Here is a 22,896-nt window from a genome sequence, read left to right on the forward strand (position 1 = left end):
GCTGGGTCGCGACCTGGGGGCGGGTCCGGAGGGCGTGGCCACACCCCTGGGCCCGCCCCCGAAACGCTACGTCCCGCCCCGAAAACGCTGTGTGGATCGGGCCCGTCCCCCGACACGCCCCCCTCGGAAAACCCCGGGACTTACGCGAGTCCCGGGGCTCTGCGTGCGCCGGTAGGCCTATGTAAAATAGGCGCACCGGCGCGCAGGGCCCTGCTTGCGTAAATCCGGGCGGATTTACGCGAGCAGGGTTCTTAAAATCCGCCCCACAGGTTTTTCCGTTTGGTGTGCCCAGGTTTAGGTGCACAGTTTGTGTCTGTGTTTGTAGCACGTACTATTGGTGCGCATAAATTTTGGGTGCTTGCAATTTGTCAGTGCGAGCTGGCTAGACGTACATTCTCCGTTGGCTGTGCACTGATGGTGCCGATGACTAAGAAATCTAAGTGCCTTTCTCTCCTTGTTGCCTGTCAGAAGACACATCAGGCTGAGATGCCCGAATATAACAGGAGAGTTGTCTTCCTCTGATTTCGATAAACCTGGATCCTCCCAGCCTGAAGATGGTCTGGTTAAGGATCTGTCTGGAGGATCGCCGGATCTTGGAACTCCCTTGACTGATTCTTCCACAGGGGATGGTGGTTCAGTGGGCCCCGCTCCAGTTCCTTCCGTGTTTGGCCTGGATCCAGCTGCTTTTTCTTGCGTGGAGTTTTTTCAGGGTTTGCAATTCTTTCTTCGCCCAATCCTGTCAGGTCGGACCCTCACCCTCCCTCTTCCAGTTCTATGTTTAAGTGCCAGAGCACGCCTCAGTTTACTGTGGGTATTACCGACAGGAACCTGGATGGCACTGATGATGAGGCAGATCCTGATTCCCTGGAAGATGGGGAAATTCCTCCAGGACTGGAACCGTATCGAAACGTATTGTGTTTTTTTTTCATAGAGATGAACTGCCGGCCCTGATTTCCCAGACATTAAAGATGCCGAGTGTTCTTGGTGCAGATTCCATGTCTGAAATGAAGAAGAATCCTATTTTGTCTTCCCTGCGTAAAGCCTCTTGTTTTTCCCCTTTTATGGATGCCATTCAGGGGTAACTTGCTGGTGTGGTGGTGACTACCCTTAACTAACGAGCCTTCATACTGTTGATGCAACTCATTATTGCTCTCTGCTTTAAGAGCAAGAGAAAAAGGGGACAGCAACCACCAAGGACATGAGTTTTACGTCTGGGAAAACAAGCCTGGGGGTAACTTGCTGGTGTGGCTGTTACTGCCCTTAACCGATAAGCCTTATACTTGTGATGTAACTCCAACATTGCTCTCTGCTTCAACGGCAAGAGGTAACAGGGAATTGGACTCAGACAGCAACTAAAGAGGGCCCTGGGTTTAGCAGTTTGGGAAACTAAGTATGGGGGTAACTTGTATGCCACGGCAGTTGCCACCTCCTGATGATACCTTTATGGGAGACCTGTATGGCGCAGCTGGTGCTACCATAAGCTTGCTGGGCAGTCTGGATGGACCATTTGGTCCTTTTCTGCCGTCATTTCTATGTTTCTGCGATTGATCTTGAATGGGGTGCCCCAGAGGCAAATTTTAAAGGGTGTCGTACATTGGTACACCTGTATCTCCTGGATCCAGTGGTGAGAGAGCATTTATTTTCCCAAAGTGGATGTGCTGGGATGTGCCATCTCTAATCAGACGATTATCTCTGTGGAGGGAGGAGTGGCCTCGAGGGTTGAGCATGATAGGGGGACTGAGGCTATCCTTAAGCAAGCCTTTGAAGCAGTGGTGATGACTTTACAGATCGCTTCCTGTTGCGCCCTAGTGGCACGATCTTGTCTGCTCCTCTCTCAGGAAGCTGATTCTGGAGTGACCTCCAGAGCGGTTATGGAAGTTGCTGCCACCTTTTTAGCAGATGCGGGCTGTGAATTGGTTCGTACCTCGGCCAGAGGAGTGGGTTTGGTGGTGGTGGCCAGGTGTCAAGTATTTTTGCGAAATTGGTCAGCAGATGCAGCCCCCAAAGCTAACCTTACGAAAATGCCTTTTAGAGGCTCGCTCTTCTTTGGGAGGGAGTTGGAGAAATTTGCCAGTAAGTGGGGCAAATCTCCAGTCCCTCTGTTGCTGGAGGATAAGAAGCAGTTGCAATGCCTCTGGTATGAGGTGTCGTCTCCAAGCATTTTCAGAGGACTCGGCCTATCGGTAGGTCTCAGTCCTTTCATCCTAGACAGCCCAAGAGAGGAGTGGGCTCGGGTGGCGCATCCTCCAGAGCTTCCCAATGATGGTTTGCCAACTTACCTTCAGGAACAAAGACAGAGGGACGCCTCTCTCTCTGTTATCGGAGGTGGGTAGAGATCAGATTGGATCAGTAGGTCCTGGAGGTGAGAGGAGAAGGATATGCGCTGGAATTTCGCAGTATTCCTCGGGATGTATTCATGATGTCTCCCTACCACTCCCCACAGAAGAAGCAGGCAGTGGAATCTAAGCTTCTAAGGCTCCTTCGGCTGAAGGCTGTCGTTCCAGTGCCAACGTCTGAAGAATGGGGCGATATTCCATTAATTTTGTTGTGCTTAAGAAGACGGGCTCCTTTCGTCCCATCCTGGTTCTCAAGTCTCAATCGTCATTTGAGGGTGACTCATTTTTGCATGGAAAACCATAGGCTCAGTGATAATGGCTGTGCTGTCGGAATTTCTGAACTCCTTGGATCGGTCTGAGGCCTACTTTCATATTCCCATCCATTTGAAGAGCACCTGCATTTTGCAGTGTTAGGACGCTATCAGTTTTGGGCGCTGCCTTTTTCACTAGCCACCACCCCCTGGATGTTTTCCAAGGTTATGGTGGTATTGGCGACAGCGTTGAGAACAGATGGGATCCTGGTACACCTGTATTTGGATGACCAGCTGATTCGAGCCAGGTCTCTGGAAGCGAGCCACTTGGTGACCCGCAAGGTTTTCTCCTTGTTACAGTAGCTCGGTTGGGTGGTGAACCTGGCCAAGAGCAGTCTTCAGCTATCTGTCATTGGAGTATCTGGGTGTTTTGTTTGACACGATGCAAGACACAGTTTTCCTGCCAGAAGTTTTGATTCAGAAATTGATGTGACAGGTGCATCACTGGGTGAGCACTATATGCCTGACAGTGTGGTCCTATCTACAGGTGCTCAGTTTGATGGCAGCAACCCTGGAAGGGGGTAAATAAACTTGTGGACAAAGGTGAACCGGTAGATGTGGCGCAGTTAAGTGAAGAGGATTGGGACATTATGTTTCAGCGGACAACCAAAAGCTCTATCTCTGCAGCAATTCAAGAGCACTGTTATAAACTACTGTATAGGTGGCATTTGACTCCTGTTAAATTACATGCTATGTACCCTCGTATATCTGATAAATGCTGGCGGCATGGCGGTCAAGCGGGCTCATATAGCCACGTCTGGTGGACATGCCCTTTGGTGATTCCTTTCTGGGACCAGGTCAGAGGGTGGATGAGGGAATTGACCAGTGTGGACGTACTGATGCAACCTGTTCATGTTTTGTTGAATCTCCCAAGTAAGGGTATGGATAAAGCACCACAATCATTCATTTCACAAGTCTTTATAGCGGCCCGCTGTGAACTAGCCAAAGCATGGAAACTTCCTAACCCTCCATCTCTTTCAGCAGTAATCCACGGACTTCATTCGAGTTATCGGACGGCACATCTCACCGCAGTCAGACAGGACAAATTGTCTGCAATCCAACAATCGTGGGAACCCTTCGTTAACTGGATAATTGCTCAAACCTCATCTGGATGAGCTCAGTTTTATTTTCTAAAGGTTTAGAGAAATAACCACCAAGAGTCATGTTTAAGGCATGTTTGGGTTTATTATCACATGTACAGAGAAGAGAATCACTTGGCTGTACTCACTAGTCAAATGTTGGACTGGACAATGTTTTCATGTCTGTAGCAACAGTTAATCTTCATAGATAACATGTGGTGTATTTAAGGGAAGGTGGGGGGGGTAGGGATCACAAGGTTTTCTCATTTGATAACTGTATGGACCTAACATTGTTGATGTCACACTATGATTCTTTATCTTGGTCAATAAAAATTTACTTTCGTAGCGTGATGGACTCAGGACCAGTGGGTATAGTATACTCCTGTTAGCAGTTGGAGACGGATCAGACGGATCAGATTTCAATCTGATGTCAGCCCCTAGTACATATACCCCTGCAGGAAGTGCAGTTCCTCCAGTATTTTCCGTCTCCAAAGCAGTTAGGGACTATCTGCACGCTCTCAGAGCGTTAGAACCAAATTCAACAAGAAAACACAAATTTTAAAGAAGAAACCTACCTGAAGACGAGCCCCGCTCTTCTGCGGTGATACCTTCGGGTCCCTCCCCCAGTTGAGATTCCCAAGGTGATTTCTGTGGTCCCTTGGAGGTGAGCCTCGGTCTGGCGGCCGAATCACGGCGAGGACCTAGCCCCCGAGCGAGATGAGTTTGGGCGCGGCTGAGAGGCAGCGGGTGCACCCTCGAGCGCAGCGGTGAAGGTACTTACCCTCTCCCCCCGCAGCCGGAGACCACCCGGAATGAAGCCGGGAAGCGCCGAAGACAAGGTAAGGTAGAAATCTTCGCCTGATTCCGAGGATCGAGGAGGAGCGCAGGTCACCAACGAGACCAACGCCACCGGGTTGATCCGCCCTAGCAGGGCCAGGCCCTAGGTATTTCCAAGGGTCTGTCCACGTGGAGACCCTCCGAAGTGGTCGCCATATTGCCCGCGTGCTCGCCCTCACCATCTTGGCCTCACTCGCTGCTCCGTTCGCCGTACGGCCCAAGCGCATAAATTTACCTACACGCAGAAAGTACATGTGTGCGTAGATTACACGCACAAAGGCCGCGCGCATAAGATACGCGCGCCCCGCTAGCTGAGCACATATCCACCTTGAGCGCACATCCACTCACACAACCAGAGCGCATAAGGTTTACGTGCCGACAGCCATGGCACCACCAGAAACAGAGATAAAAGCTCAAGGCCTCTGCCCTGCATGCCACATCATAGATGCACAAAGCGAGGAGGCCGACGCCCTATGCACTCAGTGTGAGGAGGTCCTGGAAGATCCAGTTAAGGGCCAGTCCCACCCAGGGCCGAGCAGTAGCTCCTCAGGAGGTACCCCGGACCTAGCAAATTCCAGCGGGACCCCCCTACAGACGGGGATCCCCATGGCACCAGCACCCAGCCTGGACACTGCGTCTATTTCCTAGGTGGACTTCTTCAAAGGGATTCACAACCTTATTCAAATGCGAACTGAGCCTCCACAGCGACGTGCCTCACCGGAGGAACTTGATGCCCCAGGTCCCTCAAGACCTAGACACAGGCTTCCAATACCCAGAAGCCCCATTGATGGGGACACTGACATCTCTGAAGAGGAAGCCGAGCCCCTAGAAGAAGGGGAGCTCCCCACGGGGACAGAGCCCCACCGGACCATGAGATGCTTCTTCACAAAGGACGAGCTCCCGGACCTGGTCACCCAATGCCTGTCGGAGCTCGCTATCCCAGGCCCGGATACCTCAGGGGAACCTAAGCCGAATCCCCTGCTGGAGGGCCTTCGCCAGACCTCCCGCCATTTCCCTCTATTACAAGCTGCGCAACAGCTAATTGACCTGGAATGGAATGCTCCGGAGTCCACTTTCAAAGGGGGATGAGCCTTGGCAACCATGTACACCCTGGATCCGGCAACCAAAGAACTCTTTTCATGCCCAAGAGTTGATGCCATGGTATGCTCGGTCTCGAAGCGCACCACTATCCCAGTTGAGGGAAGAGCAGCGCTCAAGGATGCAGATGACCGTCGTCTGGAAGCCATCCTTAAACAGTCTTTTGACGTAGCCGCTATGTCTCTTCAAATTGTGGCTTGCTGCACCGTGATGACACGTGCCTGTTTATCTCAGACCAGGAATAACACCCCGGGAGAAGTCATGGAACCAGCAGTTTCATTCCTTGCAGACGCTGCCTCCGAGCTGGTACCAACGGCGGCCAGAGGCATGTCTTCCGCAGTGGCGGCCAGGAGGCAACTCTGGCTCTGAAGCTGGTCAGCTGACCTATCTTCCAAAACACGCCTCACAAGGATGCCCTTCAAAGGATCCCTCCTGTTCGGCAGCGAACCGGAGAAATTGGCCGACAAATGGGGAGAGTCCCCACTGCTGCGCCTACCGGAAGATAGGACGAAGAGAAACCAGCGACCCTTTTCCAGGGGCAGGGGCTCACAGCGCTTCAACCCTTACAGGAGCAACTATCACGCGCCCCGCCCTACGGGCAGGAACCAGTCCTTTCGGAACAAGCACAACAAGAGAGGAACCAGCTCGGGCTCAGGCCCCAGCCGTACCCCACAATGAGATTCAGCCGACCCGTCCAAGGGAAGAAGCCATAGGGGGCAGACTAGCCCTATTCTACCGCAGATGGGTGGAGATAAATTCGGACAGATGGGTCCTAGCCATCATTCAGGAGGGGTACTATCTGGATTTCCTGTGAAACCCCCCCCCCGGACAAATTCGTGAATTCCCCCTGCCACGACCCCTGCAAGAGGGTGGCGGTGGAAGCCACACTATCCAGACTACTGGCCCTCGAGACCATCACCCCGGTACCTCCACAAGAAATACATACTGGGCATTATTCTATTTACTTATCGTTCCCAAGAAAGAGGGAACATTCAGACCCATCCTGGATCTCAAGTCAGTCAACCGCCACCTGAAGATTCCCCGCTTCCGCATGGAAACCCTACGATCAGTATTAAGGGCTATACAACCGGGAGAGTTTCTCACTTCACTGGACCTTTCGGAGGCCTACCTACGCATCCCAATCCATCACGAACACCAGCGCTATCTACGCTTCAAGGTCCTGGACAGTCACTACCAGTTCCGGGTGCTTCCCTTCGGGTTAGCCACAGCACCCCAGACGTTCACCAAGGTAATAGTCGTGGTGGCAGCCACACTGAGGAAGGAAGGAATCCTTGTACAGCCTTACCTAGACGATTGGCTGATCAGGGCGAAGTCACCAGAGTAAAGTCACCAAGCAACCAGCAGAGTCATAAATCTACTGGAGAGCCTAGGATGGGTGGTCAACACGAACAAAAGCTCCCTACAGCCCTCAGTCACTGGAATACTTAGGAGTCCGATTCGACACCAAAGAAGGCAAGGTCAGCCTGATCCCCACAAGGAAATCAAAGTTGTGGAACCGGCTGCAAACATTACTAAACGACCCTCGTCCCACAGCATAGGATAAGAACATGCCATAATGGGTCAGACCAAGGGTCCATCAAGCCCCGCATCCTGTTTCCAACAGTGGCCAATCCAGGCCATAAGAACCTGGCAAGTACCCAAAAACTAAGTCTATTCCATGTAACCATTGCTAATGGCAGTGGCTATTCTCTAAGTGAACTTAATAGCAGGATTATTTATTTATTTTTACATTTTTTTTATACCGGTGTTCCTGTATGAAATACAGATCACATCGGTTTACATTGAAACTGAACATAAATTTTTGCCTAGAGGCATTACATAGAACAAAGTTGTAGAACTTATTTGCAAGTCCTCGAGTTGATGGCATCCACCCTGGAAGTAGTGCCATGGGCTCGAGCCCACATGAGGCCCCTTCAACGCTCACTTCTGTCGAGGTGGAGCCCACGGTCCCAGAACTACGCCGTACGCCTATCACTCCCGGGCAGAGTCCGGACCCAACTACGGTGGTGGCTGCAGACCAGCCATATGAGTCGGGGATCAAGTCTGTCCGCCCCAACCTGGTCCCTACTCACCACGGATGCCAGACTACGAGGATGGGGAGCACATTGCGAGGAGTTGACTGCCCAAGGGCAGTGGAACACAGAAGAGGCAGGATGGAACATCAGTCGCCTAGAAGCACGGGCAGTCAGACTAGCCTGCCTGCGGTTCACTCACAGACTTTGAGGCAAAGTGGTCAGCGTGATGTCAGACAATGCCACAACAGTGGCCTACATCAACCGACAAGGGGGCATCAGAAGCCGGCAGGTGTCCCTAGAAGTAGACCCGCTGATGGCGTGGGCGGAAGCGAATCTCCAGGAATTCTCTGCCGTCCACATCGCCGGGAAAGACGACATCATGGCGGACTACCTCAGCAGGGAAAGTCTAGATCCCGGAGAATGGAGGCTGTCATCCGCAGCCTTCCAAATGGTAGTAAACCGAAGGGGGACACCGGACATGGATCTTCTGGCAAGCAAATCCAACGCCCAAGTACCCAGATACCTCAGCCGCAGGCGAGAACCGCAGTCCCAAGGGATCGATGCCCTGGTACAGAACTGGCCACCGGGAACCCTGCTATATGCCTTCCCACCATGGCCCCTGTTGGGCGCAATCATTCACAAGATACAGCTACACAGGGGACTAGTTCTTCTGGTGACACCAGATTCGCCAAGAAGACCGTGGTACGCAGACATGAAAAGACTACTGGCAGAGAACCCTCTTCCTCTGCTCCCACACAAGGACCTACTACAACAAGGTCCGATCCTCCACGAGGACCCAGCTCAATTCTCTCTTACGGTCTGGCCATTGAGAGGGCTTGCCTGAGAGAGAGCGGATACGCGGGGGCTGTAATCGACATCCTCCTCCAAGCACGCAAATTCTCCACATCATTAACTTACATAAGGATTTGGAGAGTATTTGAAGCCTGGTGCGAGAACCACGACATCAAGCCACGCTCATTTAAAGTGATCTTGGAGTTCCTACAGAACGGACTTCAGAAAGGCCTGTCCCTCAACTCCATCAAGGTACAGGTGTCCACATTGTCATGCTACGGCTCCAAGAGCGGTGGTGACAGCATAGCTTCTCACCCAGACGTATCTCGCTTCATAAAAGGAGTCAAACATATCCGCCCGCCACTAAAGTGGCCGGTACTTCTGTGGAATCTCAATCTCGTTCTGGATTTCCTAGCGGGAACCGCCTTCAGACCCCTCGGAAGTCTGTCCCTCCGCCTTTTGACCTTAAAGACTGTGTTTTTGCTGGCAGTCTGCTCAGCCCGCCGCATCTCGGAACTGTCCTGCCGTGAGCCGTTCCTCAGACTCACCCCGGGAACCATCCAGCTCCGCACAGTTCCCTTGTTCCTCCCCAAGGTGGTATCACACTTCCATCTTTACCAGACCATCTCGCTTCCATCGGCGGATGCCTTGAAGAATTCTGAAGATGCCCGTACTCTACGACATCTCAACATCGCAGACTCCTATCCAGATCCCTGGAAGTGTCAGAACCAGTACGAAAGACAGACCACCTTTTCGTCCTTCACAGTGGGAAGAGACAAGGGGAAGCGGCCTCACGGGCCACGATAGCCCGCTGGATCAAGGAAGTCATCAAAGCGGCCTACGTAGAAGCAGGAAAGCCCCCGCCTCTACAGATCAAGGCCCATTCGACCAGAGCCCAGGCAACTTCCTGGGCAGAGGCCAAATTGATGTCACCTGCCGAGAGATGCAAGGTAGCGACATGGTCCTCCGTCCATACCTTCTCCATATTCTATCGCCTGGATGTTCAGGCTCGGGAGGATATAACGTTTGCAAGGGCAGTACTGAGTGGGTCACAGGCAGCCTCCCACCCGGTTCGGGAGAAGCTTTTATACATCCCATTGGTCCTGAGTCCATCTGCTACACGCTAGGAAATGGAGAAATTACTTACCTGATAATTTCATTTTCCTTAGTGTAGACAGATGGACTCAGCATCCCATCCTTGGCTGCCGTGCACATTGATTTCAAACGATTCAATGGTAAGCCACGTTTCGTTTACCTAGGATTTCCACCCGGCCGGGTGTCGACGCTTTCCTGTTGAGCTCACTGGCTGTCTCCAGCTATAGTCAATCAACCAATCCAATTTAATAATCGAGTTATAACCTTAACCAAGTTATGAAGTTATGCGAGTTAATCAAGTTACTCATGAAGTCAGTCACACATATATCCACAATGCTTTTCGAGGAGAATACTGAAGAACTGCACTTCCTGCAGGGGTATATGTACAAGGGGCTGACGTCAGATTGAAATCTGATCCATCTCCAACTGCTAACAGGAGCATTGTGATATATGTATGACTGAATAATTCGAATAACTTGATTAACTTTATAACTTTGTTAACTTAATTAATTTGAATTGGCTGTAGCTGGAGACCGCCAGTGCTCTCAACCAAGAAACGTCGACACCCGGTAGGATGGGTGTCGTAGATGAAGGGAAGCATGGCTTCCCTTTGAATCACTCGCTCCTGGGGATGTCCCCCGAGAATTCCATGAGTAACGGCAGCCGTTGGTGGGATGCTGAGTCCATCTGTCTTCACTAAGCAAAACGAAATTATCAGGTAAGTAATTTCTCCATTTCCTAGCGTGTAGCAGATGGACTCAGGACCAATGGGATGTATAAAAGCTACTCCCGAACGGGGTGGGAGGCTGCCCATGACCCACTCAGTTCTGCCCTTGCAAACACTCTGTTCGCCCGAGCCTGAACATCCAGGCGGTAAAACCTGGAGAAGGTGTGGATGGAGGACCATGTCACCGCCCTGCAGATCTCGGCGGGTGACAGCATCTTGGTTTCCGCCCAGGACACTGCCTGGGCTCTAATAGAATGGGCCTTGACTTGTAAAGGCGATGGCTTGCCTGCTTCCACGTAGGCCGCCTTGATGACCTCTTTAATCCAGTGGCCTATGGTTGCTCCCGAGGCCGCTTCCCCCTGCTTCTTCCCGCTGTGAAGGACGAATAGATGGTCCGTCTTTCGAATGGATTCCGATCTTTCCAGGTATTGGGCTAGGAGTCTGCCGACGTTGAGATGTCATAGACTTCGAGCCTCTTTCGAATTCTTATGCTCATCTGGCGATGGTAGAGAGATGGTTTGGTTGAGATGGAAGTGAGATACCACTTTCGGGAGGAGCGACGGAACTGTGCATAACTGAATTGTTCCTGGGGTGAGTCGGAGGAACGGCTATCGGCAGGACAGTGCTTGTAGCTTGGATATACGACGGGCTGAACAGACTGCCAGCAGGAAGGCTGTCTTCAATGTTAATGGTCGGAGAGACAGGCCGCGGAGCGGTCTGAAGGAGGTTCCTGCTAGGAAATCTAGGACCAGGTTAAGGTTCCAAAGAGGCACCGGCCACTTTAGGGGTGGTCTGATGTGTTTGACTCCTTTCAGGAAGGGGGAGACATCCGGGTGAGTGGCTATGCTGCCGCTCTCGCTATTTGTTCAAGAACATGACACGTACCTTGATGAAGTTGAGGGACAATCCTTTCTGTAGTCCATTCTGTAGGAATTCCAAAATTACAGGAATTTTGACTGAGTGTGGTATGATGTCGTGGTCCTTGCACCAGGATTCGAATACTCTACAAATCCTTATGTATGTTAGGGATGTGGAGAACTTGCGTGCTCGGAGGAGGGTGTCAATTACTGCCCCCGACTGTCCTCTCCTCCTTAGGCGAGTCCTCTCGAGAGAATCGAGCTGGATCCTCGTGGAGGATCGGCTCCTGTTGGAGCAGGTCTCTGTGTGGAGGTAGCGGCAGGGGCTCCCTGTTAGCAGTCTTCGCATGTCTGCGTACCATGGTCTTCTTGGCCAGTCCGGGGCCACTAGAAGTACTGTCCCCCTGTGGTTTCTATCTTGTGGATGATCCCGCCCAATAGGGGCCACGGTGGGAAGGCATATAACAGTCTCCTGTAGCCAGGTCTATACCAGGGCATCGATTACCTGGGACTGGGGTTCCCGCCTGCGGCTGAAGAAACTGGGTACCTGGGCGTTGGATCTGTTTTCCAGGAGGTTCATGGTTGGTGTTCCCCCAACGGTTTACTATCAATTTGAATGCTGTTGTTGACAGTTTCCATTCTCCTGAATCTAGACTTTCTCTGCTGAGGTAGTCCGCTGCGACATCGTCTTTCCCGGCAATGTGGACGGCCGAGATGTCTTGAAGATGCATTTCCGCCCATGACATTAAGGGGTCTATTTCCAGAGACACCTATTGGCTTCTAGTTCCTCCCTGACGGTTGGTGTAGGCCACTGTTGTGGCGTTACCCGACATTACTCTGACCACTTTGCCTCTGAGTCTGTGACCGAACCTTAGGCAGGCTCGTCTGACTGCCCGGACTTCTAGGCGATTGATATTCCATCCCGACTCTCCTTTGTTCCATAGCCTTTGGGCGGTTAGCTCCTGACAGTGTGCTCCCCATCCTTGTAGGCTGGCATCCGTGGTGAGTAGGATCCAGGTTGGGGAGGATAGTCTCGTTCTCTGGCTCAGATGGGCTTCTTGTAGCCACCATCGTAGTTGGGCCTGAACTCTGTCCGGGAGCTGAAGCCATACGATGTAGTTCTGGGACAGAGGATTCCATCGTGATAATAGTGAGCATTGTAGGGGTCTGATGTGAGCCCGTGCCCATGGGACTACTTCCAGTGTGGATGCCATGAGGCCGAGAACTTGTAGGTAATCCCGTGCTATGGGGCGAAGTTCGCTCAGCAGGGTTCGTAACTGGGTCATCAGTTTTGATCTCCTTGTCAGTGTCAGGATGACCTTGTCTTGTTTGGTATCGAACCGGACTCCCACGTATTCTAGAGATTGGGAAGGCTGCAGGCAGCTCTTATTTGTGTTGACCACCCACCCGAGGCTCTCCAGTAGAGTTTTGACTCTTGGTTGCCTGGTGGCTTTCCTCTGGGGATTTCGCTCTGTTCAGCAAATCGTCTAGATACGGATGCACGTGGATTCCTTCCTTCCTCAGTATTGCCCCACCACTATGATCTTGGTGAATGTCCGGGGTACAGTGGCTAACCCGAAAGGTTGTGTCCCGAATTCCTAGTGATGGTCCAGGATCGAGAAGTGTAGAAAATGCTGATGCTCTTGTTGGATCTGAATGTGTAGGTAGGCTTCCAACAGATCCAGGGAGGTAAAGAACTCTCCTGGTTGTATCGCCCTTATTACCAAGCGTAGGATTTCCATGTGGAAGCGAGAAATCTTCAGGTGACTGTTGACCGCCTTGAGGTCCAGGATAGGTCTAAATGTTCCTTCCTTCTTGGGATCGATAAAATAGATGGAATAATGGCCAGTATTTATTTGTTGTGGAGGCACCTGTGTTATAGCCTCTAAGGCTAGTAATCTGGTCAGTGTAGCTTCCACTGCCATTCTCTTGGAAGGGTCATGGCAGGGAGATTCCACAAACCTGTCCGGAGGGAGGTGGTGGAAATCCAGGTAATATCCTTCTCGAAGTCTGCCCCCTATGGCTTCTTCCTTTGGATGGGCCGGTTGGTCTTCATTGTGGGGTGCGGCTGGGGCCTGGACCCAAGCTGGCTCCCATTTTATTGTGCTTGTTCCGAAAGGACTGGCTCCGGTCTGCAGGGTGGGCCGCTTGAAATGAGCTTCTATATGGGTTGAAGTGCTGTGATCATCTGTCCCTGGAGGTCTGGGGGAAGGATTGCTGGTTTCTCACATGACAAGCAGGATGGTAGTCCTCACAAATGGGAGACATCATCAGGATGGAGCCCAATCACGGAAAACTTCTGTCAAAGTTTCCAGAACTTTGACTAGCCCCTACTGGGCATGCCCAGCATGGGACTAACCCTGCAGCCAGCAGGGGTCCCCTTCAGTCTTCTTTTTTCCACGCAGCAGTAGCCTATTGGCAAAGGAGCTCTATAGAGATTCCTGACAGGAATTTTCCTCACGGAATTCTTAAAGTTAAAATTGCCCCCAGGGGTCTGTCCTCTGACTTTTCTCTGACCGCAGTACTCCGCTAAGTTTTACATGGTTTTCCATCTATTACCGTTAAGTTTTGGCCCTCACGGCCTACCGGCCATCGACCGTACCGCGGCTCGATTTTTGTCAATGGCCATAGCTTCGGGGTTCCGTCAGTGCCCGGACTGTTCACACACCATGTCTATCACAGACCCCCATGGAGTCTATGTAATGTGTTTAGGCCGTGAGCATGATGTCCTGACACCAAAAGGTCGCAAAGCCAGAATGGAGAAGATGGAACTCCTCTTCTGTGCTCAACCCCCGACTCCGTCCATTGCATCGACGTCGGAACCGGCACTATTGACTTCGTGTCAACATCGACCAGTGACCGACCGCCATCGACATCTTCACGGCCATTGACACCCTCTACTCCTCCTCAGGATCGAGGAGATCGCAGGGAAAAACATCGCCATCGTAAGACTTGGACCATAGAGGGAGCGAAACCATCGACCTCGCCGTTGTCGAAGAAGCCCACTCCAGGAACGGCACCATCTATTCCTGCGACCAGGTCACAGAGGCAACCCTCACCCGATCGGGGTTTGGGAGCCACGATTCCGCCTGTAAAGGTGGTCCCTCCGGCTATGCCTCTGCTCCCTCTTCCATTCCGGAGCCGGGGCTCCTTGCTCAAGGTCTCCGAGAGGAACTGGACCAGCTGGTTCAGGAGGCCATCGACAAGGGCGATGCAACGTCTTCAGGTTCCTCCGGCACAGATTTGTGGAACCTGTCATCGACCCGATTCCGGCAGCACTGGCACCGCTGCTATCCAGAATGGAGGCTCTGATGGCAGCTCTTCCACCAGTGGATCCTGGGTCTCCGATGACTATGATGCCCTCCCCGATGACAGCATCATCGGGAGGAGAAACACCGTTCCGCATCCCTCCTTCGGGGGTGTTGCCTCAATCTTCGATGCCGATATGTCCCTCGCCATTGATTCATCCATCGGTGCCGATACGTTCGGCGCCATTGAGTAATCCATCGATGCCCTCGATGCCTGCACCGATGCCTTCGATGTCATCATCGGTGCCTCCGGCGATTCCTCCGATTTTTTTTTCGGAGCCTCGACTGGGACCCTCAGGTACCCAAACTCCTTCATTTCCTAAAGGGAAGTCTGCTGATCCTTATGACACTTGGGGGAATGATACTTCCACAGACACCGATGACTTACCTTCACCACCTTCTCCCACTGAGAGCAGAAACCATTCTTCTCCAGAGGACCTCTCATTTATAAATTTTGTTAAGGAAATGTCTGAGTTGATTCCTTTTCAACTACAGACTGAACAAGATGATAGGCACCAGATGATGGAGTTGCTCCAATTTCTGGATGCCCCCAAGGTGGTCACTTCTATTCCCATTCATCAGGTCCTTCTTGATCTCAAAAAGAACTGGGAAAATCCTGGATCAATTGCTCCAGTACACGGAACGGCTGACACTACTTATTTAGTCCAGTCAGCCCCAGGCATCCAAAAATCCCAGCTTGATCACCACTCTGTTGTGGTAGAATTTGCACAAAAAAGGGCAAAAGGTCAAAACCTCACTCCTCTACCCCTCCTGCTAAGGAACAAAAATTCCTAGACAACATTGGTCGACGAGTATTCTAAGGAGCCATGCTTATCTACCAGATTGCTGCCTATCAGCTTTATATGACCCAATATAACAGGGTCATCTTTAAGCAAATACAAGACTTCTCCGATTCCCTACCTCAACAATTCCAAGACCAGCTACAAACCCTTGTAAGCAAAGGCTTTGAAGCAGGAAAGCATGAGATTCGGACATCTTATGACATTTTTTACACCGCTACCAGAGTGTCGGCAATGGCTATCTCGGCAAGACGGTGGGCCTGGCTAAAGTCTTCTGACCTTCGTCCAGAAGTGCAAGACCGTTTGTCCAACCTACCGTGTATCGAAGATAATCTGTTCAGTGAACAAATCCAACGGATGGTGGCTGAATTAAAAGACCATCATGAGACCCTCAAACAGCTCTGTTCAATGCTTTGACTTCTCCTCAAAGCAGCCCTTCAGGAAGGACTCTAAGAAGTCGTTCTATCGTCCAAAAAAGGCCAACCCGCCACCACCAAGGTCCCGTGCTACGAGACTTTATCAAAAACCTCAGCCTCACCAAGCCCGAAAACAAAAACCACAAGCAGCTCCCCAGCCAGGGCCTGCTTCAGCTTTTTTACTTCCGCTTGGAGAGCAGCAGCCAGTTTCCTCTGTCACGCATACCAGTGGGAGGTCGATTGTGCCACTTCCACAACATGTGGACTTCAATCACATCCGACCAATGGGTATTGACAATTGTTGCTCAAGGTTACCTTCTAAACTTCCTTTCCCTGCCACTGGACTCCCTGCCTCTGCAGACGTGGAGAACGTCCGACAATTCTATTCTTCTGGATCAAGAGGTTTCCCTTCTTCTCTAGTCAAGGGCAATAGAACCCATTCCGCACTCACAGCAAGGCCTAGGGTTCTATTCCTGGTACTTTCTGATCCCCAAAAAATCGGGGGGGTGTTTGTCCAATTCTGGACCTACATGCTCTCAGCAAGTACCTCCAGCGGGAAAAGTTCAAGATGGTAACCTTGGGATCGCTTCTACCCCTTCTTCAAAGAGGAGACTGGCTCTTCTCTCTGGACCTCCAGGATGCATACACCGCATTGCGATAGCTCCAGCTCATCGCAAGTATCTCAGGTTTTTAGTAGGCCCCAAGCACTATCAATATCAAGTGCTTCTGTTCGGCCTAGTGTCTGCACCACGAGTCTTCACCAAATGTCTCGGGGTTGTAGCAGCTTTCCTCAGAACCCAAGGTGTTCACGTCTACCCCTATCTGGATGACTGGTTAATCAGGGCTTCAACTCAGCAAGCTGCTTGGTCGTCCCTCGAATTAACTCTACACACTCTAATTTCACTAGGATTTCTCGTCAATTATGAAAAATCTTATTTAGTCCCATTTCAAACCTTGTCGTTCATTGGAGCAGACTTGGACACCTTGCGGGCAAAAGCTTTTCTTCCTCAGCAACGAGCACAAACTCTCGTGTCTTTCGCTCACCAGTTACAGTCTCAGCATGCTGCGACAGCTCGCCAGTTCCTCATCCTTCTGGGACACATGGCATCCTCAGTCCATGTCACACCAATGGCCCGCTTGGCTATGAGGCTCATGCACTGGACTCTCAGGTCACAATGGATACAGGCCACTCAGCCTCTGTCAACCATCGTCTACATCACCGACTCACTCCGTCTGTCTCTCGCATGGTGGAAAAATCAGAACAATCTCCTCCAAGGACTGCCCTTTCAAATTCCAAACCTCAAGTCATTCTCACCACCGATGCTTCCATCCTCAGGTGGGGAGCCCACATGGCCAATCTACAGATACAAGGATCTTGGTCTCTAGAGGAAGCTAAACACCAAATAAATTTGCTGGAGCTTCGAGCAATATGATACGCTCTCAGGGCATTCCAGGATCGCCTCTCAAATCAAGTCATCTTGATTCAGACGGACTACTAGGTGGCCATGTGGTACATCAACAAGCAACTAGGCACAGACTCCTTCTGTGTCAGGAAGCTGCGCAGATATGGGCGGAGGCTCTCTCCCACTCGATGTACCTCAGGGCCACCTACTTGCCAGGAGTGGACAATGTACTAGCAGACAAGCTGAGTTGTGTCTTCCAACTGCACGAGTGGTCTTTCAACCCCTCGGTAGCAAACTCCATCTTCAGACACTGGGGATATCCTCAGACAGACCTCTTTGCGTCCCCTCAGAACCACACAGTGGACAATTACTGCTCCCTCATTCGCAGCAAACACTCTCAGCCCAGAGATGCATTCTCCCTCTCATGGGCAACCGGTCTACTTTATGCATTCCCTCCGCTTCCTCTTCTCTCAAAGACTCTCGTGAAGCTACGTCAGGAAAAGGGAACCATGATCCAGATAGCACCTCACTGGCCACGCCAAGTGTGGTTTCCCATACTCCAGGTTTCTGTCTCCATCTGCTGGTAGGCGTGCATAACCCACTTATGTGCACTGGCTTGCCTATCCTAGAGGAAAGAAAATTATCATCTGAGTAGTAATTTCACCTTCCTGGGTTTTTGAATCCTGGATGTCTGACTTCTGTGTGGGAGTAGTGGGGTGGATATATAGGACGCTGCAAAGTTGGGGAAATTGGGTGTCTCAGAGTTACAGGTTTTGTTCTACCAGAGCCCACTGTAACCCATTTATTCCTGGGTTTCTGAATCCTCTGAGAGAACTGGGAGAGGCAATCTGGATGTACAGCAGATTATGGATTGGTTTGCCTCACTCTAGCCTGCGAGCCTTGCAAACGCTGCAAATTTCCAGGGCCCATTTAGTTATAAGAAGCTTTCCTTGGGATCATGCGACTCTGCTGCTGCGTGAATTACTTTGGTTGCTGCTATTGCAGAGGATTAAATTTTAAATTTTAACTCTTGTTTTTAGATCTCTGAAGTTTAATTGTCCATGATTATTATTACTTTAATTTGTTATTATAATGTGTAGTTTGGCAGATCCGCTATAAGCAGATTATAAATGTTATTAAATAAATAGTAGATAAGCCCAGAGAACCAGACCTACAGGAATCCTAAAGGAGGGACCTGTGTGATCTCCAAAGTTCCTGTATTGCATCAGCTTTATTTCTGTATCCTACACAGTATGGTAAAGAGAACCAACTGATTTTCTTAACTTCTCTGAATATTTCTATAGAGACATCATAGCAGAAACTTTATGTGATGCCTATGAAAATCTCTCTAAGTCACAGAATTCTTTAATATGCATTCATTATGTGATCCTTCTAAACATCTCATCTCAGGTTATTGGTAGCTTTCCATGCCATTGTCTCTTACACATGATTAATTCCTTTTTATATCCAGCAGACAATGAGGTCATACAGAAAGAGAAGAGGGAGGAGAATCGAGAAGAACACCCTATAGTATTGGCACTTACACCAAGACAATCCAGAAATGTCTGTAAGAATCTTGCCCAGAGAACTAAGGGGGGAGACATTAGCCAAAGACAGCAGGAATCAGAGAAGAAGGAGCAAGACTCTGCAGGAGAGTCACTGGATGGAGTCACTGCTTGTGAGAGAAGTGACAGGGAGTTTACAGACATCCCTGAGCACCAGGGACACATGCGAAGAGGGAATCCCTTCCAGAGTAATAACAGTGATCAAATGAGTTTTGAACACAGCATTAGAAATCTGAGAGCAGAGAGACCTTTCCAGAGTAATAACAGTGATCAAATGACTTCTGACTTCCAGCAGAAAGAGGAAGGGAAGAAATCCTTTCACTGTGACACCTGTGGGAAAAACTTTAGTAGAAAATGTCATTTTGTCTTGCACCAGAGGAGTCACACAGGAGAGAGACCTTTTCCATGCAACCAGACGTTAACCCTGAAATTACACCAGAGAATCCACACTGAAGGGAGCACTTTCACTTGTATTGAATGCAAGAAAACCTTTTCTTGCGGGGAATCCTTAGTAATACACCAAAGAAAGCACACAGGTAAGAGACCCTCTCATTGCCCTCAAGATGGGGAACATTACAGTACTGAGTTCTCTTTATTAGAAAAACCAATTAAATGTACTGAATGTGGTAAAAGCTTCTCTCGGAAGACCAATCTCAGAAGGCATCAGAAAATCCATACTGGAGAAAAACCATTTAAATGTACTGAATGTGGCAAAAGCTTTAGACAGAAGACCAATCTCAGGCAACATCTGAAAATCCATACTGGAGAAAATCTATTTAAATGTACTGAATGTGGTAAAAACTTCTCTCGGAACTGGTATTTGATATTGCATCAGAGACTCCATACTGGAGAAAAACCATTTAAATGTACTGAATGTGGTAAAAGCTTCACAGGCAAGGGATGTCTCCGACGCCATCAGAAAATCCATGCTGTAGAATCACCATTTAAATGTACTGAATGTGGTAATAACTTCAGTGACAAGGCATGTCTCAGACAGCATCAGAAAATCCATACTGGAGAAAAACCATTTAAATGTACTGAATGTGGTAAAAGCTTCAGTGTCATAGCCCACCTCAGGCGGCATCAGAAAAGACATACTAGAGAAAAACCATTTACATGTACTGAATGTGGTAAAAGCTTCAGGGACAAGGCATGTCTCAGACGGCATCACAAAAGCCATACTGGAGAAAAACGATTTAAATGTACTGAATGTGGTAAAAGCTTCAGTGTCAAAGACAACCTCAGACAGCATCAGAAAATCCATACTGGAGAAAAACCATTTACATGTAATGAATGTGGTAATAACTTCAGTGACAAGGCATGTCTCAGACAGCATCAGAAAATCCATACTGGAGAAAAACCATTTAAATGTACTGAATGTGGTAAAAGCTTCAGTGTCATAGCCCACCTCAGGCGACATCAGAAAAGACATACTGGAGAAAAACCATTTACATGTACTGAATGTGGTAAAAGCTTCAGGGACAAGGCATGTCTCAGACGGCATCACAAAAGCCATACTGGAGAAAAACCATTTAAATGTACTGAATGTGGTAAAAGCTTCAGTGTCAAAGACAACCTCAGACAGCATCAGAAAATCCATACTGGAGAAAAGCCATTTAAATGTACTGAATGTGGTAAAAGCTTCAGTGTCATAGCCAACCTCAGGCGGCATCAGAAAATCCATACTGGAGAAAAAACTTTTAAATGTACTGAATGTGGTAAAAGCTTCAGGGACAAGGCATGTCTCAGACGGCATCACAAAAGCCATACTGGAGAAAAACCATTTAAATGTACTGAATGTGATAAAAGCTTCAGGGACAAGGCAAGTCTCAGATGGCACCAGAATATCCATACTGGAGAAAAACCATTTAAATGTACTGAATGTGGTAAAAGCTACAGGGACAAAGCATGTTTCAGACGGCATCAGAATAACCATTCTTGAGGAAAAACCATTTAAATGTACTGAATGAGGTAAAAGCTTCAGTGACAAGGCATGGCTCAGGCAACATCTGAAAATCCATACTGGAGAAAAGCCATTGACATGTACTGAATGTGGTAAAAGCTTCTCTTGGAAGATGTGTTTCATATTGCATGAGAGACTCCATACTGTAGAAAAACCATTTAAATGTACTGAATGTGGCAAAAGCTTTAGTCAGATGTCATCTGTCATGCAGCATCAGAAGATCCATACTGGAGAAAAACCATTTAAATTTATTGAATGTGGTACAAGCTTTTCTCAGAAGGTGCATTTAATATTGCATCAGATAATCCATACTGCAGAAAAACCATTTAAATATACTGAATATTGTAAAAGCTTCAGAGTCAAGGCATGATTCAGACCGCATCAAAAAATCAATACTGGAGAAAAATAATTTAAATGTACCGAATGTGGTAAAAGCTTTTCTCAGAAGGTGCATTTAATATTGCATCAGAGAATCCATATTGGATAAAAACCATTTAAATGTAGTGAATGTGGTAAAAGCTTCTGTCAGAAGGACAATTTTATATCGCATCGGAAAATCCATACTGGAGAAAAACGACTTTAATGTACTGAATGTGGTAAAATGCTCAGTGACAAGGCATGTCTCAGACGGCATCATAAAATCCACCCTGGAGAAAAATCATTTAAATGTGGTAAAAGCTTTTCTCAGAAGGTGCGTTTAATATTGCATCAGAGAATCCATACTGGAGAAAAACCAAGTTAATGTACTGTGTCTGGTAAAAACTTAAATGGAAAGGAAGATCTTGCAAGCCACCAGAAAAGTTGCACAGGAGTCACATTCAGTTCAAATGCTTTCATACAGTTTTGGAATAGAAGAGTGGCCTAATAAAGATATTAAAATGCCGGATGCAAGAACAATAAAACTTCTCCATTTCCATCAAGTAAGCTATAAGAATCAGGGAGGTTGATATTCAGATGCCAGAAAGCTGGATAAGTAGGACTTATCCTTCTATCTCTCTGCTGCTGAATATCCAGTTATGTTCAATGGCTGAGAAAGCTGTGGGTGGGCAGTGGGTGGATCAGAGCGGTGCTACTTAGCTGGAAAAGTTATTCAGCTAAGTAGCGATTTTGTCAACATGGGTGTTTTGCATGATTTGTAGTTTATTTTTTTTACCCTGTGACAGTTTACCCCAGAGAGCTCATTCCCTGTGTGCTGGCTTGCAGGTAGTGGAGACCGTATCGCCAAAGGGACAAAGACAGGATGGAGGCGGTCCAGAGACGGGCGACCAAAAAGGTGGAGGGTCTTCATCAAATGACTTATGAGGAGAGATGAAGAATCTAAATATGTACACCCTGGAGGAAAGGAGGAGCAGGGGTGATATGATTCAAACTTTCAGATACTTGAAAGGTTTTAATGATCTAAAGACAATGACAAACCTTTTCCATTGCAAAAAAATCAGCAGAACCAGGGGTCACGATTTAGAACTCCATGGAGGAAGACTCAGAACCAATGTCAGGAGGTATTTCTTCACGGAGAGGGTGGTGGATGCCTGGAACACCCTTCCGGAGGAAGTGGTGAAGACCAAAACTGTGAAGGATTTCAAAAGGGCGTGGGATAAACACTGTGGATCCATAAAGTCTAGAGGATGTGAACGAAGAGAAGAGACTCGGGGGTGGCTTGCTTGCGGGAATGACAGCTACTACCTGGAGGTTAATATCCTTATTCAATAAACATACACATAGTTAATGCGACTCCAACATTGCTTTATGCTTCAATGGCAAGAGGAAATGTGGAAAAAAGGATTTGAATCCTCAAAAAAGCAGGCGAGTAGCTTACTTCTTACGGCTGTTACTACCCCAAATCAATTAAGCCCGATACTTCACTTGGAATACGTATCCAGCGCAGTTCACTGCTTCAATGGCAGGGGGGAATGAAGTAAAGAGGATTTATATTCAGACAACCAACAAGGACTGAATTGCACAGGCAGGGTAAACAAGTGTGGGAGTAGCTTGCTTATTACGGCAGTTACTACCCCAAACCAATTAGCTAGATACTTCACTTAGATGCAGCTCCAGCACTGCTCTCTACATCAATGGTGGGGGTGAAAGGGAATTGGAACCAAAAAGTTACCAATAAGAGCCCTGACTTCAGCAGTCAGAGTAACAGATAAGTATGAAAACAATTAGGTCTGAGAGCTTGCTGGGCAGACTGGATGGGCCGTTTGGTTTTCTTCTGCCGTCACTTCTGTCTTTCTATAGGTTTCAGCCCTGGGTACCTGTAACACTGGAACACC

The 22,896-nt window shown here is 49.0% G+C and overlaps 2 protein-coding genes across 2 annotated transcripts in view; both read left to right on the plus strand.

The window, feature by feature from the left end:
* LOC115083644 (zinc finger protein 208-like) overlaps positions 1–20,622 on the plus strand; it is a 309,671-nt gene extending 289,049 nt beyond the window's left edge. Inside the window, exons 8-9 of the mRNA XM_029587587.1 lie at positions 8,780–8,784; positions 19,260–20,622. Of these exons, the coding sequence (XP_029443447.1) occupies positions 8,780–8,784; positions 19,260–20,602 (1,348 nt within the window). The 3' untranslated portion in view covers positions 20,603–20,622. The remainder of the gene's footprint in view (positions 1–8,779; positions 8,785–19,259) is intronic.
* A 99-nt stretch (positions 20,623–20,721) lies between these two features.
* LOC115083662 (zinc finger protein 22-like) lies at positions 20,722–21,018 on the plus strand. Its single transcript, XM_029587614.1, has one exon. It carries the CDS (start codon positions 20,736–20,738, stop codon positions 20,991–20,993), a length of 258 nt encoding a protein of 85 aa, XP_029443474.1. The 5' UTR covers positions 20,722–20,735; the 3' UTR covers positions 20,994–21,018.
* The last annotated feature ends 1,878 nt before the right edge of the window (positions 21,019–22,896 follow it).

Source organism: Rhinatrema bivittatum, chromosome 2, assembly GCF_901001135.1.
Source record: "Rhinatrema bivittatum chromosome 2, aRhiBiv1.1, whole genome shotgun sequence".
NCBI lineage: Eukaryota > Metazoa > Chordata > Amphibia > Gymnophiona > Rhinatrematidae > Rhinatrema > Rhinatrema bivittatum.

Bases quoted from the DNA above. Each gene is read 5' to 3' on its own strand.
- LOC115083662 (XM_029587614.1), top strand. From the start codon at position 20,736: ATGTGTTTCATATTGCATGAGAGACTCCATACTGTAGAAAAACCATTT.